The 22,628-nt window shown below is 41.6% G+C and overlaps 1 protein-coding gene and 1 non-coding gene across 3 annotated transcripts in view; one reads left to right on the top strand and one right to left on the bottom strand.

Moving 5' to 3' along the window:
• The window catches only part of ROCK1 (Rho associated coiled-coil containing protein kinase 1), a 144,523-nt gene extending 133,799 nt beyond the window's left edge, over positions 1–10,724 (bottom strand). The window contains 1 exon segment of one of the 2 annotated variants that reach the window (NM_001082367.1): positions 10,339–10,724. In NM_001082367.1, the coding sequence (NP_001075836.1) occupies positions 10,339–10,431 (93 nt within the window). In that variant the 5' untranslated portion in view covers positions 10,432–10,724. 2 annotated transcript variants of the gene reach the window in all.
• Positions 10,725–14,356: 3,632 nt separating this feature from the next.
• On the top strand, positions 14,357–14,462 carry LOC127492542 (U6 spliceosomal RNA). Its single transcript, XR_007922052.1, has one exon. It is a non-coding gene; the product is annotated as a U6 spliceosomal RNA (small nuclear RNA).
• The last annotated feature ends 8,166 nt before the right edge of the window (positions 14,463–22,628 follow it).

Below are 22,628 nucleotides of genomic sequence, written 5' to 3'. Positions count from 1 at the left end.
TGGCTACTTTTGCAGGCCCATTAGCAGGGAGCTGGATCAGAACTGGAGCAGCCAGGACTCAAACCAGCACTCATATGGGATGCCAGTTTCACAGGTGAAAGCTTAACCTGCTTTGCCACAATGCCAGCCCCACATATTAGCTTTTTAAAAAACAAAATACCCTGTAGGAAACTGTAGGCAAGAAGAATAAAGGTAGGAATATATTTCCCTGGATCCCTTAATGCAAGATCAATATGCTTCGCTCTACCTAAAAACCACACTGCCAGTCCTCTCTCTTCCCTTATCCCTTCAGGCTTAGAGGTAGCAGCAGCTCCTACCCTCATTGTTTTTAGTCCGACGGGTACAATCACTACTAGTTTTTTTTTTTTTTTTTTTAATATTATCTATACTTTTGTAAATAAATAGTCCTTTTCTTAAACTTCCTCAAATTACCCAGTCTGACTGTGCCAGGTCTATCACATTAAGCCTTCAAAATGACTTACTTTGAAAAGTAGCAATTAAAGAAAAAGACCGCCGGCGCCGCAGCTCAATAGGCTAATCCTCCGCCTAGCGGCGCCAGCACACCGGGGTTCTAGTCCTGGTCAGGGCACCGGATTCTGTCCCGGTTGCCCCTCTTCCAGGTCAGCTCTCTGCTATGGCCAGGGAGTGCAGTGGAGGATGGCCCAAGTACTTGGGCCCTGTACCTGCATGGGAGACCAAGAGAAGTACCTGGCTCCTGCCTTTGGATCAGCGTGGTGCGCCAGCCATTGGAGGGTGAACCAACGGCAAAAGAAGACCTTTCTCTCTCTCTCACTGTCCACTCTGCTTTTTAAAAAAATAAATAAATAAAAAATTAATTAATTAAAAAAAAAAGAAAAAGACAAAGACCAAAGCATTTATCAACCTGTATATCATGAAATGCATTTCATGGTATACAAACAGTCCTAAATGATGAATAAAAGTTCTTCTCTTGATAGAAGACTCATAGCTAACATATGTGAAAGGAAAGACAGAAAACCATTATTTTGCCATCGTTAATGGAATACTTAATTCAGATGAAGATCAATGGATGGAAGCATTAGATGAAAGGTCAATGAAGGATTTTCAAAAGACACTGTCACAGCTATTGCCATCCAAACACAGTATTTAACCTTAAACATCAAAAAGCATGGGCAGGCCAGGAAACATATGCCTCTTTATGAGACATAAAAGAAAATACACACAAACCATGGAAAGTCAACTAAATATATGAAATAAATAAGTCAAGCTTTTAGGCCTGAGTATCAATTTATACAGGAAATTCAGAATACAAGAACAAGTTACATCACCATGAAACACAAGGAAAATTACAGAATGTAAAAAGAAACACAGTACCACAGACCTTACTTCAGCAATATACTGAGGTGGTAGGGAAGAAAGAAAAGTTAGGGATGGGGGCTGATGCTGTGGCTAGTGGGTAAAGTGAATCAGTGGATGGAAGATTTGTCTCTTCCTCTCTATCTGTTACTCTGCCTGTCAAATAAATAAATAAATCTTAAAAAAAAAATTTCCATTGTAAATTGCAATACTATCTGCCCATCATCTTGTACAAGTATGTGTGCAGAATCCAGCAGCTTTGCTTTGGACTTAACTAAATGTATGTACCCCCCTTTTTTAGTGGGGATTGGAATGGAAAAATGCAGCTTTAGAATCACCTTCAAACACAGTACTCCATATGTAATATTTCCTGATATATGGGCTTTTCTGTCACTTATCATTACTTATCCAAAACTTATAATCATGAAATAAAGTTAAATTATAAAGTTAGACAAAGTCTAATCTAAAACTGAGAATTTACTCTTTGTCCATTATAAAACTTTATATGTGGTTTCTTCTGGATTAAAAGCATTTCTGACTCAAGAGATTAATGAATGACCCAATTCATTTCTCAGCTGTTACTCCGAGCCACTTCTCTATACACCCACAGGGTGCTTGTAGTATAAGGCTTATTTACAGAACACATACTAAAAATATAAAAGATACATACAAAAAGAGACCAAGATAACAACTAAACCTCCATAAATTAGCTCCTAATTACCTTTCATATCAATCTAAACACTTAGCACAAAGTAGATGTGTTAAAACACAAGATGTGTTATAAATCATGACGGTATGAATAAACAGCCTCCACAGGCTGCTCCCCATTCTATTAAATCCACGTAACTATCTCCATTTTCAGTTACAATCAATTGGCCTTGATGTTTCAATAAAACACAGCTGGATTATGAATTTATGCGCATAGACTGAGGTACCAGTTAGATTACTCTGCACTTAAAGAAGACAATAAATATCAACTTCCAGTCTATGCACAGTGACTAGTATATAACAAGAACACTATAAATATAATAACAATTACCAATTATCAAATGCTTACTAAATGCCGTATACTATGATAATGCTTTGCTTATATTATTTAATCCTTGCAACAATCTATTACTATTATTCCCACACTTTTTCCTAAAGATGAAATAGGATTTGAGAGGTTAAAATAACTCACTTAAAATTCTCTAGCAAGTACATGGCACGGCCTGACTTGAATCCAAATTTAGACCATATACAAACATTTGCTAAATGAATAAATGAGTTAAAAGAGTAATTTTTTTTTTTTTTTTTTTGACAGGCAGAGTGGACAGTGAGAAAGAGAGAGACAGAGAGAAAGGTCTTCCTTTTGCCGTTGGTTCTCCCTCCAATGGCCGCCGCGGCCGGTGCGCTGTGGCCAGCGCATTGCGCTGATCCAAAGGAAGGAGCCAGGTGCTTCTCCTGATTTCCCATGCGGTTACAGGGCCCAAGGACTTGGGCCATCCTCTACTGCACTCCTGGGCCACAGCAGAGAGCTGGACTGGAAGAGGGGCAACCGGGACAGAATGCGGCACCCCGACTGGGACTAGAACCCCGGTGTGCTGGCGCCGCAAGGCAGAGGATTAGCCTATTGGGCCACGGCGCCAGCCAAGTAATTTGTTTTTTAAAAACATTCTTGCTTCAGGGACCGGTGTAGTAGCCCAGCAGGTTAAACAGCTGCTTGTGATGCTGCCATCCCATAAAAAAGTGGTTCAAGTCTTGGCTGCTACACTTCAGATCCAGCTCCCTGCTGATGTGTCTGAGAAGGCAACAGTGATGGCCCTAGTACCTGGGGGTCCCTGCCACCAATGTGGGAAACCTAGAGGGAGTTCCAGGCTTTTGGCTTCCACTGGGCCCACCCCTGGCCACTGCAGCTTATTGGGGGAGAGAACAAGCAATGGAAGAGCTCTTTTTCTGTGTATCTCTTTCTGTGTCACTCTTTCAAAAAATATATCTTTTTTTTTTTTTTTTTAATTTGACAGGTAGAGTTATAGACAGAGAGAAAGACAGAGAGAAAGGTCTTCCTTCCGTTAGTTCACTCCCCAAATGGCTGCTACAGCTGGCGCTGAGCCGATCCGAAGCCAGGAGTCAGGTGCTTCTTCCTGGTCTCCCATGCCAGTGCAGGGGCCCAAGCACTTGGGCCTTCCTCCACTGCACTCCCAGGCCATAGCAGAGAGCTGGACTGGAAGAGGAGCAACCAGGACTAGAACCTGACACCCATATGGGATGCCGGCGCCACAGGTGGAGGATTAACCAAGTGAGCCACAGCGCCAGACCCCAAAAAATAAATCTTTAAAAAAAAATTATTGCAACATTTTAAACATCAAGTCTGCTCCAAACTAATCATATATAGCCAACCGATATTGGTAACATTCATTAATTCACAAATTATGAATACTGGCAGACCATTAGTTTGAGGTCCAAAGATGTAATGATCTTGGGCCTTTTCATTCCAACAGCAGTACCATAACACTAAACATGATCAATTTCAACCAGCATACATATGTGGCAATAATCTAGATTATGAAATGCTATCCAAAATCTGCTTTAATAACCGAATGTGTGCACTAGCACTTTCAAAAATGTTCACAACAAAAGTTCCAGTTTAGTGAAAAGGATAGCAGTGCTGCTAATGACAAACAGGTAAGTTTATGGGAGAACACATATTTTGGAATATGAGGAATTTCAGTTATAACGTGACAACCAAGGAGTGATTCCCAGAAAGCAGTTAAATGTTTCAGATCTGAAACAAGTTAAAATTCCAAAACTAGAGATCTGGGTATTATGGGCACAAAGATGACAGTTGAAGCCTTAAGAATGGACAAACTGGGGCCAGTGTTGTGGCACAGCATGATAAGCCAATGCCTGTGATACCAACATCCCATATGGATACTGGTTCAAGTCCCAGATGTTCCACTTCCAATCCAACTCCCTGCTAATTGCACCTTAAAAAAAAAAAAAAAAAAAAAAAAAAAGACTTACCTATTTCAAAGGAGTTACAGAAAGGCAGAGGCAGAGAGAGAGAGATCTTCCATCCACTAATTCACTCCCCAAATGGCCACAGTGGCCGGAGGTGGGCCGATTCAAAGCCAGGATCCAGGAGCCTCTCCTGGTCTCCCACGTGGGTGCAGGGGCCCAAGCACTTGGACAATCATCTGCTGCTTTCCCAAGCACATTAGCAAAGAGCTAATTCAGAAGCGGAGCAGCCAGGACTCAAACCGGCACCCATACAGGATGCCACCAATGCAGGCAGTGGCTCTACCCACTAGGCCACAGCACTGGTCGCTATAAATAAAATCTTAAAAAAAAAAATAGCATGTGCATACTATTTTAGCATTTATAATATGAAAAATACTTGTTTAGTTCTTGAATTAAATAATAGGTGTTCAAGAAAAGGTTGGACAGGGGCTGGCATGGTGACACAGTAGGTTAATCCTCCACCTGCGATGCTAGCATCCCATATAGGCATCAGTTCTAGTCCCGCTGCTCCTCTTCCAATCCAGCTCTCTGCTATGGACTGGAAGGCAGTAGAAGATGGCTCAAGTCCTTGGGCCCTTGCACCCCTGTGGGAGACCAGAAGAAACTCCTGGCTCCTGGCTTCAGATCGGCACATCTCTGGCCATTGCGGCCATTTGGGGAGTGAACCAACGGAAGGAAGACTTTTCTCTCTGTCTCTCCCTCTCACTGTAAATAACTCTACCTTTCAAACAGATAAATAAAATATTTTTTTAAAAAAAAGGTTGGACAGCCACTTATTAGGTTCTTCTAGCTACATTATTTTTTATAATTACTAATATAATATAATCATGGGGCAGGTATTGTGGTATAATTGGTTAAGTTGCCACCTGCAATGCTGGCATCCTATATGGGTGCTGGTTCGAGTTCTGGCTGCTCCATGTATGTTCCAACTCCTTGCTAATGCAACTGCAGTCCAAGTTCTTGGGCCCCTGTACCCATGCAGGAGACCTGGAAGAAGCTCCTAGCTCCAAGCTTCAGCATGGCACAGCCATGGCTATTGTAGCATTTGGAGAATGAACCAGTAGTTGGAAGATGTTTCTTTAGCCTTCCCTCCCTTCCTCTCTAACTCTGCCTTTCAAATAAATAAATCTTAAAAAACAAAACAAAACAAAACAAAAAACAGATCACAGTATCTCAACAAAAAAAGCTGTTCTGTGGGTAAGGAAGTGTTTATTTTTAAAGATTTATTTAGGGGGTACAGTGCTGTCGCATAGCAGGTAAAGCTGCCGCCTGCAGTGCCAGCATCCAATATGGGTGCCGGTTCAAGTCCGGCTGCTCCACTTCCAATCCAGCTCTGTGCTATGGCCTGGGAAAGCAGTAGAAGATGGCCCAAGTCCTTCGGCCCCTGCACCCGCATGGGAAACCAGGAAGAAGCGCTCCAGCCATGGCGACCAACTGGGGAGTCAACCAGCAGAAGGAAGACCTCCCTCTCTCTCTCTCTTTGCCTCTCCTCTCTCTAACTTTCTCTCTTTCAAGTAAATAAATAAATCTTAAAAAAAAAAAAAGATTGATTTAGGGGCCAGTACTGTGGCACAGTAGGCTAAGCCTCCGCCTGTGGCGCCGGTATCCTTAAAGGTGCCGGTTTGTGTCCTGGCTGATCCACTTCCTATCCCAGCTCTCTGCTGATGGCCTGGGAAAGCAGAAGAAGCCCCGGGCTCCTGTCTTCGAATCAACTCAGCTCTGGCGGTTGCAGGCATTTGGGGAGTAAATTGGCAAATGGAAGACTTTTCTCTGTCACTCGGTCTCTCTGTAACCCTGCCTCTCATATAAATAATAAAATCTTTTTAAAAATTTTATTCATTCTTTGAAAGGCAGAGAGTCAGAGAAGGGGGAAGGAAGGAGAGAGGAAAGAGACGGAAAGAGGAAGGGAGGGAGAGGAAGAGAAAGAGGGGGAGGTATAGAGAGAGAGAGAGATCAATCTTCCATCCACTGGTTCACTCCCAAAATGGCCACAAGGTCCTGGCCAAAGACAGGAGCTTCTTCTGGGTCTCCCACATGGGTGCAGGAGCCCAAACACTTGGGCCATCTTCCGCTGCTTTCCCAGGTACATCAGTAGCAAACTAGACTGGAAGTAGAGAAGCTGGGACTTGAGGTGGAGGTTTAATCTATGCCACAGCGCCAGCCCCAAGGACAAGGACCCCAAGGACAAGGACCCCAAGGACGAGGACCCCAAAGATGAGGACAAGGTAGTTTAAAAAGACCTCTGTCAGCAAATTTCTGAAACCAAAAGGTGTGGAAGGTTTCATTTCTGAAGAGTGAATCTACTAAAAGAAGTAAAGAATATAATATGATAACCTAGTTTAAATTACAAAAAAATCTAGAGCTATAGTGTTGTACATGCTACCTAATATATACTCAAAATATCAGTTACATAAATCAACAAAGGTCAAATAGAGACAGATAAGAAACCAATGAAAAAGGGCAACTGTCCTCACAATACATGAGAGGCTCAAAGTTCAGACAGGGAAGAAGAAAAGATTCACTAGAAAAAAGTAAAGTGACCTGACAAAGTTACTCTGAATGGCAGAATAAACAAATGAACAACTGCTCAATGATAAACATTAAATAGCATGCAAAGAAAATTCACGCTGTATTCTACGAGATTAGAAAACGAATTTTTGTCTCCAAAGAGAAATCAATCTTTTCCAAGTTCAGATTGATATGGTAATAAAATTTCAATAATAGTTATCAATAAACAGTTGTGGAACTGAACTCAAAAAGAGTGGAGGCCAAGATTGTAAGATTACTAGGGGGAAAAATAAATCTGCCTGTTGACTAATCCAGCAAAATGTACAAATCTTGGGCTCTGTGGTATCTGGCTGTCTATATCCTGAAGGCCTTGACTGCTTACTTCCTTGATTCTTCCTTTTGTTTAACCTTTTATCTTCACTTTCTATGTGTCTCCGCATATCATTATATTAATTTCAACTTACACCTCTGTGCAGGATTTCCAAAACATTATTTGTAATTATGAGCTCAGTTTCCTATCTCTATTAGTCTACAGGTCACTTCTTCATAGTTGTCTCACTATCCCCCTCACATACAAAACTAAAATTGAATTTATCTGTAGGCCTATTTTTCCCAAGGGCTTTCCAAACCTGACTTTGCTATTTTCACTATTCTTCCATAATCCAGGCTCAACATTTTTAGTCATCTGACCAATGTCCTCTCTTTGGTTCCCCTTCTCCTTCCCAACTCTGACAATCAAGTTCTATCAATTCTATCTTCCTCATTCTCATGCCCCAATTTTGGACTATTACTCTATAAAGAAAAAAAAAAAAACCCAATCTCAAACTATCGCCAATCTTTTTCCATGCTAACCCATTCTGCCATATTATCATCTGATACAATCTTTAGCATGCTGTGACCATTAAATATTTATAAAGACAATCTACATTCTTCAGCCTAATAGAATCAAATCATCAAATCCTTCAAAACGCAACCCTAATCAATACTTTTTTTTTTTTTTTAATTTTTTGACAGGCAGAGTGGACAGTGAGAGAGACAGAGAGAAAGGTCTTCCTTTGCCGTTGGTTCACCCCCCAGTGGCCACTGTGGCCGGCGCACCGCGCTGATCCAAAGCCAGGAGCCAGGTGCTTCTCCTGGTCTCCCATGCGGGTGCAGGGCCCAAGGACCTGGGCCATCCTCTACTGCACTCCCAGGCTACAGCAGAGAGCTGGCCTGGAAGAGGGGCAACCGGGACAGAATCCGGTGCCCCAACCGGGACTAGAACCCGGTGTGCTGGCGCCGCAAGGCAGAGGATTAGCCTAGTGAGCCGCGGTGCCGGCTTCAATACTTCTAATTTCATCTTCTTCCATCTTCCTAAACATGTGATAGTTGGTCATATCACCATCCTCTATGTTACTCTCCACTATCTGCCCCTCTCCACCCTGGCACCCTACCTAAATCCTATACATCCTTTATATAGCATATTATGGCTTTCTGAACCCACAGGGATTTCCTTTCAATTTATAAAACCATGTTACCTAAATAATTATTAGGAATTTACCACAGAGTCTCAATCTGTGATGTGTTTTGCTTTGTTTCTATATATGTATGTGAGATTACACCTTGTCTTCTTGAACAGGTTATACTCTCAAGAAAAGAGTCCATGACTTACATCTCCTCCTATTATTCTCACCTCAATAAATATCTGTTGAGGGAGCAGCCATTTAGCCTATCAGTTAAGATGCCAGCCTCCCATACAGGAGTACCTGGGTTTGATTTCCAGCTCTGGCTCCAGATTCCAGTTTCCTGCTAATGTAGACCCAGGGGAGGCAGCAATGGAGGCAACAGTGATGGTTCAAATAGTTGGGCTCCTGCCACCCACCATGAGGCACCTGGATAGCACTGGGGGGAAGGGGGTTTCTTAGCTGCCCAGCCCCAACCACTATGGGCATTTAGGGAGTGAATCAGAGGTGGGGTTCTTTCTCCTAATAAAAAACAAATATCTGTTGAGGTTTCCACCAAATGAGGCTATAAGGAGACTGGAAGACAACTAAAGAAAAAAACATAAAGCTACTAAACTCTTCATGTAAACAATTCATGGAACAAGGAGAACAAAAAGCAAAATAAAAGATACATGGAAACTGGATAAATATTAAAAGACATCTTAGATTTCTTGGAAGTTATAAAATTCTTACTAGAAAGATGTATTCTAATTCCACTTCTCTCATTCAATAAAATGTTTTAAATTGTAGTAAGCATCAACCTTCTTTACTGTTTCTCAAAGGGAAGAGCATCCATAATGTGGGTGAGATTTTTCAAATCTACAATCCACAACTGCCTTATTTCACAGTCAAGGATGCTTAGAGTAATTTTGAAAGGTTTGGGGAGAAACCTCCTCATGAAGCCATACATACTGAAAAAAATATACACAGGGATTCAGAGTAACTGAAATGTATGCTGATTTTCATCAATCTAAATAATTTTCCACTAACTCAACATGTAATTTTTAAATGTTATTTTATCTGACCAGCATTATTTTGCTCCCTAATTTTAATCCCCTAAATTGTGCACACCTAACATTAATTATCTTTAGACAGTGTAAAATCCTAGACATATACACGTATTCCTTGAAACTTTATTTTAGAAAGTATGTTCTCTTGTTCAGACAAAAATTACTAATTTTTAGTTGCTCAATAAAGTAAAAGGAGAAACACAAAATGTGCAACTATTGATATTAGAAGAAACTGACCAGGCTTAATCCCAATTAATTACAGATAACTGCATATGCCTTCAACCACTGAATGATTTTCAAAAAACGATTTTGGTGATTTTTCATAGCATAAAAACCTCCTCGAAATGCTTTTCAAATGACAAGTTCAAGTACAACACTACCAAAAAAGGCAGTTGTAATATCTGTGTGGTAATTTTGTAACCAGTAACACTGTAAAAGAAGTTAACATGATGATGACCTATGATCAGTTATCTTGACTTTTTACACTTAAAAGTTCGGCAGAGTTCCTTCTGACTCGTCACCTATGACATTTTAACTCAAAAATCACTTCTTCAATATCGATTCTCTAGTCACTTCCAAGTCTAAAAAGTAAACCCCTTAAGTCTCTGTAAATGCAAAGTAATCTTGCCGAGGTTACTGTCAAACCGATCAGGACGATTAATCCCACTAAAATCGCCATTCAACAAACTATAGAGGTAGCAGCTCTGACGCGTGATAACTTTTTGTATGATGCCTGCAACAGCAGTATCTTTTGTGCACGGATGAGCTGAGTCAGAACTAAAAGTTCGGAGAGTCGTTAGCACCGAGCCGGTCAAATGGTAAAAAGGGCCACGCCAGATTTCTGTGGTACTCCCAACATTTCTAGGGAGACAGAAATCTGGCGTTTTCCATACAGATTCTGCACACCTGAGGCCGCCTTGGGCGGCTAACTCGACTGAAAGCGAGAGGGAGGCAATCCACGCAGAACCCCGGGGTAGCAGAAGAGACCAGCACTCACTACTCACCAGCAAACAATCCGAGTTCACTTCCGATTTAGGATCCCGCAGCAGGTTGTCGATTTTTTCAAACCGAGTCTCAAAACTGTCCCCAGTCGACATGTTGCTGCTGCTGCTGTGACAATACCCTCGTACCAGCACCAGCAGCGGAAAGCGATTTCAACCAACTTCCTCCGCGGTGGGTTCGCAGCCGCCGGGCGGAGGAGCCGGAACCCCAGGGTCACCAGGTGCGCCCGGTTCCCCCTCCTCCCCCTCACTGAGGGGACCTCGGCTCTCCAGACCCCGGGCCGGGGGCAACGGCGACCCACAGCCGCTCGGACGCCCAAAGTCGCATCCCACCCGGCAGCCCCTCACGACAGCCGACAGCGCCGTCGCCACCAGCCTCGTCGCTCCCGCGAGGTGCTTCAGCCTAGCGGGCCTCGGCCACCTTCGCCACGGAGGGGCTCCCGTCCCGGGATGGGCAGCAGAAGGGAGAGAAAGAGAAGCAGGGTGGAGACTCCCTCGGGGCGGCCGGGGAGGGAGAAGAGGAAAGGCGAAAGCGAAGGGCGGGTGAGGAGCTGTGCCAGCTGCAGCCGCCGCTTGGGCCACGGCACGGGCCCGCTCTGCTCCGAGGCGCTGTAGGCGGTCTAGCGCCGCATCCCCAGCTCCACTCGGCCCGGCCCGACGCACCGATCGGTCTCGGCCAAGAGGTGGTCCTCGCGGGACAGCTTCACTCTCCCATTTTGTCCCGTCGCTTGCTGGGGTGGCTGCCGCGGTGTCCGGCGGGGCAGGGCGAGGTCGGTGCCCGATGGAGACTAGGAAAGGCTGGAAGAGCGGGCGGTGAAACAGCAGATAGTCGGGTCCTGGCGGCTGCTGATGGGGGAGCTTCTGGGAGGGGCTGCAGTCCCGGCCGGGAAAAGGGCGAGTCGCGACGGCGAATGCCTGGGGGAGGTGGGGCGAGGGGGGCTGAGAGGGACTAATATGTCCGCCTTCCTGTTCAAACAAACGGAGACCGCCGGCGCCGACTGCGCATGCGGGGCGCGGACGTTCGGAAGGGGAACCAGCCGGGGCCCCGCGCGCGCGCACTCGGGCGCCTCGGCAGGGCAGGGCGGGGCGGGGCGCGGGGCGCGGGGCGCGGCCGAGGCCTCGCGGGCGCGCGGAGAAGGCAGGCAGCGGGGAGGAGCACATGGCTCGGCGGGCCGAACGTCCTCGCCCCGGCCGGCTCTGGGGAGTCCCTCAGGGTTCTGGGGCGGTCCTGGAGGTCAGAGCGGGGGCGAGGCTCTCGCTGTGTCTGGTCGCTGCCCTGGCAGCTGCCCCGGCTCGGCTTTCTCTGGGCTGCAGCGCGTCCAGAGAACTCTGACAAGAAGGAAAAGGTGCTCGTTATTCTTGTTTATTGTGGAACTAAATTCTGTTTGAGGCAAGATGTGTTTTCTTCGGTAGGTCCCAGCTCTTTAGCACCAGTGGTACTCATCTTCCGCCCCACGTGAGCCCCAAGCATTCAGTCGGTCCAAGCCGGGCGTGCCGGTTAAGGGAGAGTTAAAATATTGACTCCGGAAGATAAAGTTGACAGAAGTCAAGCGTCATTTAATCTTATAAAAAGAAAATCGCAGAGGGAGAAAAATCAATATTAAGTCGTTCATGTGCTCTCAAGTCACGAAAGCCCTCCCCCCAGGTTCTTCTGGATGGGGAATGAGCGAAATTTACGATTGTGATTTTACCAGAACTAATGTAAGACATGAAAATCACGGGCATTTCCCTGCTAGTTCAGTAGTTTCATCGACTGTGGTGTGAGGGGGTGAAAGATGTATTACTCAACCTGGGAATAATTGTTCTCCACTGCTTTCTGCGGGAAATCTATGGTAACCTAATCAGTCTTTATTTTTGCTCATAGGTCAGATTAAAGATCGCTAGGAATAGAAAACATAGATCTTTTACCCCATCCTGGAAAAATGCTACAAATGAACCAGTTGTCTTTCTGCATAAAAACGATTGTACTGCATCTGACCACTCAACCAACCTTATAATGTGAGTCAGAGGTTAGGATAACATAGTGTTTGAAAAATGTCTATTTCTATTTTTATTTTATTAGATGCAAGAAATATTTACATATGAAATCCTCTGTATAAATCCAGATGGGAAGTAAGTCCACAAAAATCATAGCAAAGATGACAACTAACTTTCAGGTATTTCATTAAATGCTTTTGCAGTGACTTTTCTGGCTGCAGTATTTTAAGTCAGTCATGTGAATTAGATTTATTTTTAAGCATAGAGCTTAAAATAAACCTGGCAGTTGCCCTAAAATAAATTTCCTAAACTCTACTTGTCCTTTATTTTATTACCATTTTTAGGTAGTCTTAGGAATTTTGTTGTTTTTCAGAGAACTGAATCTTATGTTGCTTTCCACTTAGACACAAATGAAAAAGGCCACAAATGGGTGGCTAAGACAACATGTGACTGGTGTTGATAAATATAAGTGGGAATGATAAGCATACCAGCAAAGCTACCAGAAACATACATAGAGCCTATATATTTTACTTATCTACAAAGTATTCGATGATTGTAACACATTACTACTTGTCTTTTACCATGACAGATGAATTCTATATCAATATTTTGAATTTGAAAAATTGCTACCTGTAATAGGACAGAATCATATGGTATTTAGATTCCCTTCCAAATTTAAAATTCTATTTTCCCATTGTGAATAGTCTCTTCCAAAGCATTGTGGATATTTGAGATTACCCTTAAAGTATGTGAAGATCCTAAGTATAACTGCAAAATACTAATGACATGTATAAGTAAAAGAAGAATATAATATTACATTGCATACTGATTATTTACCATGTGCTGGGCCCGACTCCATATGCTTTACGCTTTACACCTAGTATTTCTTCCTAGTATTTTTTTTCAAGATTTATTTATTTATTTATTTGAAAGTCAGAGTTACATAGAGAGAAGGAGAGGCAAAGAGAGAGAGAGAGGTCTTCTATCCACTGGTTCACTCCTCAGTTGGCCACAATGGCCAGAGCTGCGCTGATCCAAAGCCAGGAGCCAGGAGCTTCTTCTGGGTCTCCCGCGCAGGTGCAGGGCCCAAGGACTTGGGCCATCTTTTACTGCTTTCCCATGCCATAGCAGAGGTCTTGATTGGAAGTGGAGCAGCTAGGACCAGACCAGCACCCATATAGGATGCTGGCACTGCAGGTGGCTTTACCCTTTACACTGTTACACTGGCTCCAACACCTAGTATTTCTTCACTTGATCTTAGCCAAAAGGCCAAGAAGCAATTCTGCGATGATTATGCATCCATCACAGATGAGAATCTGAGGTACAAAAAGGCTATGTTAACTTGCCCTAAGTCATGATGGATGCAGATTGGAACAGAGACAGACTGTAAAACTCCTACTCATAACTACTAACTGTGCTATCACTATCCAATTCTAATACAGGAACAAGCATTAACAGTTGTATTATTTGCACTGGCACAGATTTAAATGATTTCATGTAATGTAAAATAAAAGAAAGAATATAGAATTTTCAATGTGATTACAATCCCTAGGGAAAGATGTAAAATGATGTTAGGAAGTTCAGAGTAAAAAGGGCATTAACAATGTTCAGTTAACACCGTCTTGACTAGAGGTTCCTAAACACTGGGTCCAAGAAAAAATGGTGTAGTAGGCTAAGCCTCTTGCCTGTGGCACTGGCATCCCATAAGGGTGCTGGCTGCTCCTCTTCTGATCTAGCTCTCTCCTATGGCCTGGGGAAGCAGTAGAAGATGGCCCAAGTGCTTGGGCCCCTGCACCCATGTGGGAGACTGGAAAGAAGCTCCTGGCTCCTGGCTTCAGTTCAGCCCAGCTCCAGCTATTGTTGCTATTTGGGGAGTGAACCAGCAAATAGAATATCTTAGAATATCTTTCTTTCTGTCTCTCCCTCTCTCTGTAACTCTAGCTGTCAAATAAATAAATAAAATCTTTTTTAAAAACAAAAAAGTAGCAGTGGCAGCCATTGGTGGAATTTTTATAACTTGCAGCAAAATTAGAATAAAGACATAGTGCTCACTTGAACAGCACATGTACAACTGAAATTGAAATGATACAGAGGTGATCATGGCCTCTGCGAAAGATGATAAGAAAGTTTGTGAAGCATTCCATATTTTGTATAATTCACAAAGCTGTCTGACCAAAGATGTAGTTAGTCTATAATTTATAAACAGATCTAATTTAAAACTTTCCTTTAATCTGAAATTCTCTTCACTACTTTTTCTTTTTTTTTTTTTTTTAATTTTTTGACAGAGTGGACAGCGAGAGAGAGAAGACAGAGAGAAAGGTCTTCCTTTGCCGTTGGTTCACCCTCCAATGGCCGCCGCGCTGCAACCAGCGCACCGCGCTGATCCGATGGCAGGAGCCAGGTACTTATCCTGGTCTCCCATGGGGTGCAGGGCCCAAGCACTTGGGCCATCCTCCACTGCACTCCCTGGCCACAGCAGAGAGCTGGCCTGGAAGAGGGGCAACAGGGACAGAATCCAGTGCCCCGACCGGGACTAGAACCGGATGTGCCGGCGCTGCAAGGCAGAGGATTAGCCTAGTGAGCCGCGGCGCCGGCCTTACTACTTTTTCTAAAAATTAAAAATACTTTCTTTTAGAAACAAGAGTTATAGAGGATGATACTTTTTATAATGTTCTTAGTTGATAAAAAAATTGCAAAGTTGGCTACTCTCAAATATATAAATTAGTTCTATCTTAATTTTTCTGGATTTGAGAATTCAAACATCTGGAAACATTTTGAGACTCATGCTAGAGCCTAATGAATAAACTGTAGTGCTCAGAGAATTTGAATATGGCATATTTGAGAGAAACCATGGAAAAATCAGAAAGATTTTAATGTAGATTTCTGTATAGTGAATAATAATTAAGTTAGCATTCATTAGTTTTTGGGTATTTGATAGGAAATAGATTCAGTTTTATGTTTATAGTTTCTTTCACAAACATTAATATGGGAACCCTGGCCTCCAAAGATGGTCCCCTATGAATTGTGTTCTGGCATTCACTTCCTTGTGGAGTTCCTCCCACACTAAATCTGGGCTGTGGCCCTGTGACCTGCTTTAACCAATAGAATGCAGCTAAAGTGGCACTGTGCCAGTATCTGGCCTAGTCTTTGAAAATACTTAGCAACTATCAGTTTTGCTCTTGAAAGTTGGACTAGCATGAGGAAACCCAAGCTAACTAACAACATAAAAAAATCACATGGATAACTGTTGAATTCATCAGAGCTTGAGAACAGAGACCCTAAACTTATGGCCCATTCCAACAGCCCCTCACTGTTAATGGCACTGGGAATAAGAGACAAGCCATTCCCTCCAAGCACTGCCCACACAACAGAATCATAAGTAAATAAGGAAATGATTGCTGCTTTGAGCCACTGAGTTTTCCAGTAGTCTCTCAGCAATAGATAACAGAACAGTTGAGTTTCAGAAAAGGAATTATTCTTAGGTAAATATATGGAGAGATACATACACCTTTTATACTTTTTTTATACTACCTACAATAAAGGGAAGCTGTCCACAATGGAGCATTGTAAAGGAATGACGGATTAACTCATGTTAATGACTCTACTTCAACAAAACCTCTGTACAAAAGAACTGTAAAAGCTTTACAAACAAATTAAGGACTACTTTCAGATTTTAAAAATTATTGTAAACTTATCATATGGGAATATGATACAAATACATTTTACCTATATTTTTATATTTCCTCAATTTAGTGCATAGTCATGTCTATTCTGTCTCAAAAACACAGGTACATACCACAAATTGCACATCAGTTGTAATTTGGTACCATAAATTGCATGTTATTTCAAAAATGTATACCACAAGTGTGTTAAGAATGTGATATCGTGAAGTTCCTATAGAAACTCTAGCTAACATTTCCAAGAAAGTATGATACTTATTATGTTTAATATAAGTTTCCAATGGGCATTAGAATTTTTCTAATGTAAAATAACTTCACTTGATTCTGAACAACTTTAGTAAACAGAAAGTTGCGAAAATTTAGTTTCAGTTCTATTTCAAGAGGTTGGTTTTATATGATTAATATTTACCCAAAAGATTATATGCACATATTTTTCTAGATCTGAGAAGTGAATCAGGAAGAATATGTTCCTTTATCTAAGTGTACTCCTTTTGAGGTCAGCCAAGCTTTTCTTTTCTTCCCACAGGACGTTCAGACTTGGGAGTAAATGTATTTTGACATTTTTAGGTCTACTGTAGACTAGGTGCTGCCTAGGCAGAGTTGAGGATGTGGGCATCTGTCGAGATTTCAGCAAGGAAAAGTGTAGAGCAAGCTTTGTGCTTCAAGCCCTTAAGGCTTCTGACTCACTCTGGAATGCCTTCCTCTAACATCTGTTTTTTATTTCTTAAGAGCTGCTATTCCATTCAACTGCAAAAATACTTGCATTGACCCTAGAAACAGAATGGAGAAAACGAAGGAAACAGATTTCTATAAAGCCATTACTTCCATGCTTTATGCCATTGCTGTCTTGAAGATCCCACATTCTCAAGTACAAGTATGCAAATGGATGATATTACAGTTTTTTCCAAGAGTGAGAGCTGTTATGTTTGTGAAACCTCAAGATGCTGGGTGTGTGACAATAATAAGGGAGATTATCCCATATCAAGGAGATAATAATAGATGCATATATTTGGTTACATACCCTTTCTCATTTTTTTGCACCAGCCTTCTATTCAAATTTCTCCCTGCTACCCAGCACCACTCCACTAAGTTCCAAGCCCATGTGTGCTTTCTGACCCATTACTTTTTGCATCTTCCTTTTTAAGGCCCTGAAGTTGGTAAATTGCCTTTTTTGGCTGTGGCAGTCTCTTCACCCAATATGTACTTCCCTTTTTTTACTCATCACAACTTTTTTTTTTTTTTAATTTGAAAACATTCTGTATTTCTTTTTTTTTTTTTTTTTTTTTTAAACTTTTATTTAATGCATATAATTTTCCAAAGTACGACTTATGGATTACAATGGCTTCCCCCCCATACCGTCCCTCCCACCCACAACCCTCCCCTTTCCCACTCCCTCTCCCCTTCCATTCACATCATGATTCATTTTCGATTATCTTAATATACAGAAGATCAGCTTAGTATACATTAAGTATGGATTTCAACAGTTTGCTCCCACACAGAAACATAAAGTGAAAAATAATAGATGATTTTTTTAAATGATGATGAAATCAGAGCAGACCTATTGTCATGTTTAATCCCAGTGAGAGTCAAGTTGGGAATTGATAATTTCTTTTTTTTTTTTTTCTTTTTTTTTTTTTACAGAGGATCAGTTTAGTATGCATTAAGTAAGGATTTCAACAGTTTGCACCCCCATAGAAACACAAAGTGAAATATATTGTTTGAGTACTCGTTATAGCATTAAATCTCAATGTACAGCACATTAAGGATAGAGATCCTACATGAGGAGTAAGTGCACAGTGACTCCTGTTGTTGACTTCATCACAACTTTTATCTTATCTCAGTCTCAACTTAAGGACTTCCATACCAAACACCTGAAAACAGAAAAAATGTTTATTTCTGATATTTTACCGTGATATTTCACCATTTTTTCTTCTCCCTTCCATTAGTCAAATACCTACTGAAGTAAAACATCCTCCCTAAAATTCTCTATGACTGGAAGAATTACTAGTTCCTCATACTGACCCATTAATGAATGGCACCCATATACACTAATGTATTATGTCTTAATAACAAAAAGGCCTTGTGCACTTTACCCCGTTTTAGTTGCAGACAGTGTAAATATTCTGTTAGTTGAATTTATACATTTGTTTTTGTTTATGTGTTCTTGTTATTGCTACTTCATACATTCCCTAGGGCATAGGCTAGGACTTTAAAAGCAATAATCATGTTTTCCTTTTTATTATAAAAATAGTTCATGCTTATTTTAAAATTTTTGGAAAATATGGGGAAGTAATCAGAGAACATAAAACCACCCATATTCCCACCACTCAATTGTAATAACTATTGATGTTTTGGAGTTTTCCTTTTAATCTTTTTTCCTTCTGCAAATCTTTGTTTTACATGTATCTATAATTCTTGTGCACTGGGTTTTTTTTTGTTTAGCATCTGTCTATCTACTCTTTTAATACTTGTATTTTGTTCTATTCCAGAAAGTTACCATAGTTTATTTAATCATTACTCTGCTCATCTATAAATAGTGCTACTATAAACCTGTACACATAAATTTATTTCAATTCAGAATTACAATAATTCTCTCTGATCCACAGATAGATGCATTCCAAGAATCCCAGTGGATGTCTGAAACTGTGGAGAGTACCAAATGCTATGCAATAATAGGTACCTATTCTTGAACTGTAACCATCCCTTACTCATAGTAAATGGTTTGGTGTTGTTTGTTTCATGGGATCCCTTGCTAAAGTCTTCACATAGGCTTGATGCTTTCTGGTGTAACACATTGCCCATCAATTGAAACATGTTTTCTGTTGATGTTTTCCACCAACATATTTAATATCTTTTGCATCTCAACTGAACAATCTGTAGTATAGCTATAACTTTTGCAATTGGAGGTGCAACAGAAAAACTAGCACAAATTTTGTCTTCCTCTGTCACAGTTTCATGGATAGAGTTGTTCTTACTGTAGATCTTAGCAACTTCAGCATACTTGTTTTTTCTTTTTAAGTCAAGAACTTTCACCTTTTCCCTTAAAGGAAACACTTTATGGCTTCTACCTGGCATATATGAATTGCCAGCATCACTACTCTTATGCCCTGTTCCCATTAAGTAAAATGAGGTTACTTGATTACAGACACTGCAAAACTGAGACAGTTGATCTGATAACCAAGATGACTACCAAGTAACTAACGGTTGAGTAGCATGTACAAATGGATGATTCACATCACAGTGGCCTGGAGCAGCAGAGTGTGAGATTTCATCATCCTATTCTGAATGGTGCACAGTTTAAAACTTAGGAAATAGGGCAGGCGTTTGGCCTAGAGGTTAAGATGACCATGTCCTAAATCGGAGTGCCTAGATTCGGTACTCAACTCTGGCTTCTGAATCCAGCTCCCTCCTTTAGCAGTAATGGCTCAAGTAATTGGATCCTTCCCCCTTTGTGGAAGACCTGGATTGAGTTAACTGGTTCCCGCTTTGGCTGGGGGACCAACCCTGACCCTTATTGAAATTTGGGGAGTAATCCAACAGATAGAAGTGTTGTTCTCTCTCAATGTCTCTAAATGACTAGTCATGTTTTAACAGTGTCTATTCACTGATATATTAACATCCATCAAATACTAATGTATCTATTACATTATGTGCTTTTTTTTAAGGGGGAAATACACAGCGAAGGATAACACATGCACTTATTTTTTAAGATTAGCTATGAGATGCTGGTGCTTCAGGCCAGGGTGTTAACCCACTGCACTCATCAACATTTAAAACTTTGGTGCTTCAGGCCAGCGTGGCGGCTCAATAGGCTAATCCTCCACCTGTGGCGCCAGCACACCGGGTTCTAGTCCCGGTAGGGGTGCCGGATTCTGTCCCGTTTGCTCCTCTTCATGTCCAGCTCTCTGCTATGGCCCGGGAGTGCAGTGGAGGATGGCCCACTTGGGCCCTGCACCCGCAAGGGAGACCAGGAGAAACACCTGGCTCCTGGCTACGGAACAGCGCAGTGTGCCGGCCGCAGTACGCCACCGGAGCGGCCATTGTGGGGTGAACCAACGGAAAAGGAAGACCTTTCTGTCTTTCTCTCTCACTGTCCACTCTGCCTGTCAAAAAAAAAAAATTTAAAAAGTATATGTTAGTACACCAAACTGAAACCTTTTCCTGAAGTAATCAAATTACAGCAAGAATTGAAATAGAGTTACATTCTGTCTATTGTTAAAACTATGGGAGTCCCATGTAACATCATCTCTCCAATCTGTTTTGAAACTTTGTTAGGAATGTGTTTACTATTTTATCAAGGTCTTTTTGTGCATGTTGAAGTTATTAAATAGCTTTTGTTTTACTTGAGCTAATGAGAGGAGTACGTGTCATATATTTGTAAAGTTCCTAGTATTACATTACTCTTGTAGTTCTGGAGATAACACATACACAGGCACACACTCACATATTCAAATATACAGTTGAATTCTACTTTCTATTGGTTTATTTAGGATTTTCCTATTTGTACTTATTAGCAAGGTATTAAGGGGTTTGTCATGGTAGTTGAAGAAAACAGAAACCAACTTTAGCAAGAGTAGAAAGTATAAGGGTAGGTTTTGGGATGCCAGTTAAGTCCCCGCTTGGGAAGCCTTCACCCCACATTAGAGCATCTGAGTTTGAATCTGAGCTCTGTTTCAATCCAACTTTCTGGTAGTGTGCACCAGAGGAGACACCAACTTGCTCTGTCACTCACCTGGGAGACCTGAGTTGAGTTCCCATCTCCTGGATTCAGCTTGACCCAGCCCTAGATGTTGTGGGTATTTGGGAAGTGGACCACAGATGGAAGATCTATGTCTCTCTGCCTTTCAAATAGAAATAAATAAAGTAGAAAGTATAGTTGGGCATCAGAAGGTACTGAAATCAGGAGGTGGGTAGTTCATACGAAGCAAGCAACTCTGTCAGTCCTTCCAGGCCTATTAGTTCTCCTCATTGTTTCTTGTAGGTCTATTTTATTCTTTTCCCTATAAACTGTCTTTATCTGCTTTTCCTTGCATGCAACACAAATATGGCATGGTAACCATACAGTAACTTTCAGAGCTAACAGAGAGTAAGATGTAGCTCCTGTTCCAACCTATATTCTGTAAGCTTTCTAACATTATTCAAACAATATATACCTGTCCATTCAAAAAATACAGTGGGTATACAATCAAAGGAAATTCTTCCCATATCCATTCATAGGCCACTAATTCCTTTCATAAGAGGCAATGGTTGTTCAGTTTCTTGTATTCTTTGATCAGTTATGTAATCATATTCACATTTATTCTGTAAACTTTTCTCAATGATACTTTCGCTTTTTGTCTTAACATTATATCTTGAATATTATCCTATACAAGTAAAAATATGGGACTATTTCTTTCTTTTTGCATACACAAAAATTTAATCAGTATCCTGATGGACGTTATGTGGTTTCCAATTTTTTGCTACTGTAAACAATCCTGCAATAAATAATCTTTCGCATAAATAATTCCTGAGTTGTTTGTTTTTATTCTTCTGTTTTTGAATAGTTTCTTCATTCAGCAGTTTCTTTGGTGAAGAGCTCATTGCAATTGTGGTTTTGTTTACTCTTCCTTTTTAAAACATTTTTTTTTGTATATATATATACATATATATATTTATTTATTTAAAGAGTTATTCATTTATTTGAAAGGCAGGGTCACAGAGAGGTAGAGGTAGAGAGAGAGATCTTCCATCTGCTGGTTCACTCCCCAAATGGCCACAATGGCCATAGCTGGGCTGATCTGAAGCAGGAAACTCCTCAGGGTCTCCCACGTGGGTGTAGGGGCCCAAGGACTTGAATAATCTTCTGTTGCTTGAGCATACTAGCAGGGAGCTGGATTGAAAGTGAGGCAGCCAGGACTTGAACTGGAGCCCATGGGGGATGCTGGCACTGCAGGCAGCAGCTTTACCTACAAGCCACAGTGCCAGCCCTATGCTTTGTATATTTTTCTATATAACCTTGAGCTTATTTTCCTTTTGCTTCTGTGATGATTTAGAATTCTTGTTTTTAGTCCACGAATAATCGCCTTGAAATATAAGCAATATTGAATATACATTTCTATAATCATACATTTTAAAATAAAACTATAACTGGGGGCCGGCGCCGTGGCTCACTCGGTTAATCCTCTGCCTGCGGTGCCAGCACCCCGGGTTCTAGTCCTGGCTGGGGCTCTGGTTCTGTCCCGGTTGCTCCTCTTCCAGTCCAGCTATCTGCTGTGGCCTGGGAGGGCAGTGGAGGATGGCCCAAGTGCTTGGGCTCCTGCACACGTATGGCAGACCAGGAAGAAGCACCTGGCTCCTGGCTTCGGATGGGCACAACGCTGGCCGTGGCAGCCATTTGGCGGGTGAACCAGTGGAAGGAAGACCTTTCTCTCTGTCTCTCTCTCTCTCTCTCACTAACTCTATCTGTCACATAAATGAAAAAAGAAAAACATACTCTAACATTGGAAGCTTTCTAATTCGGATGAGAAACAGCATACTCTCTTTCTCTTTCTCTCTTTTATAAAACATTGTAATCTTCCCTTTGAAGTTTACAATATTATTTCAGATTTGTAACTAAATCACTACTGATATTTATATTTATTTCTCTATATTTGATTT

This window comes from Oryctolagus cuniculus, chromosome 10 (genome assembly GCF_051225735.1).
Source record: "Oryctolagus cuniculus isolate XC-2025 breed Fujian yellow rabbit chromosome 10, ASM5122573v1, whole genome shotgun sequence".
NCBI lineage: Eukaryota > Metazoa > Chordata > Mammalia > Lagomorpha > Leporidae > Oryctolagus > Oryctolagus cuniculus.
Note: the sequence above shows the minus strand (reverse complement) of the source record. Positions and strands in the feature narration are given on the sequence as shown.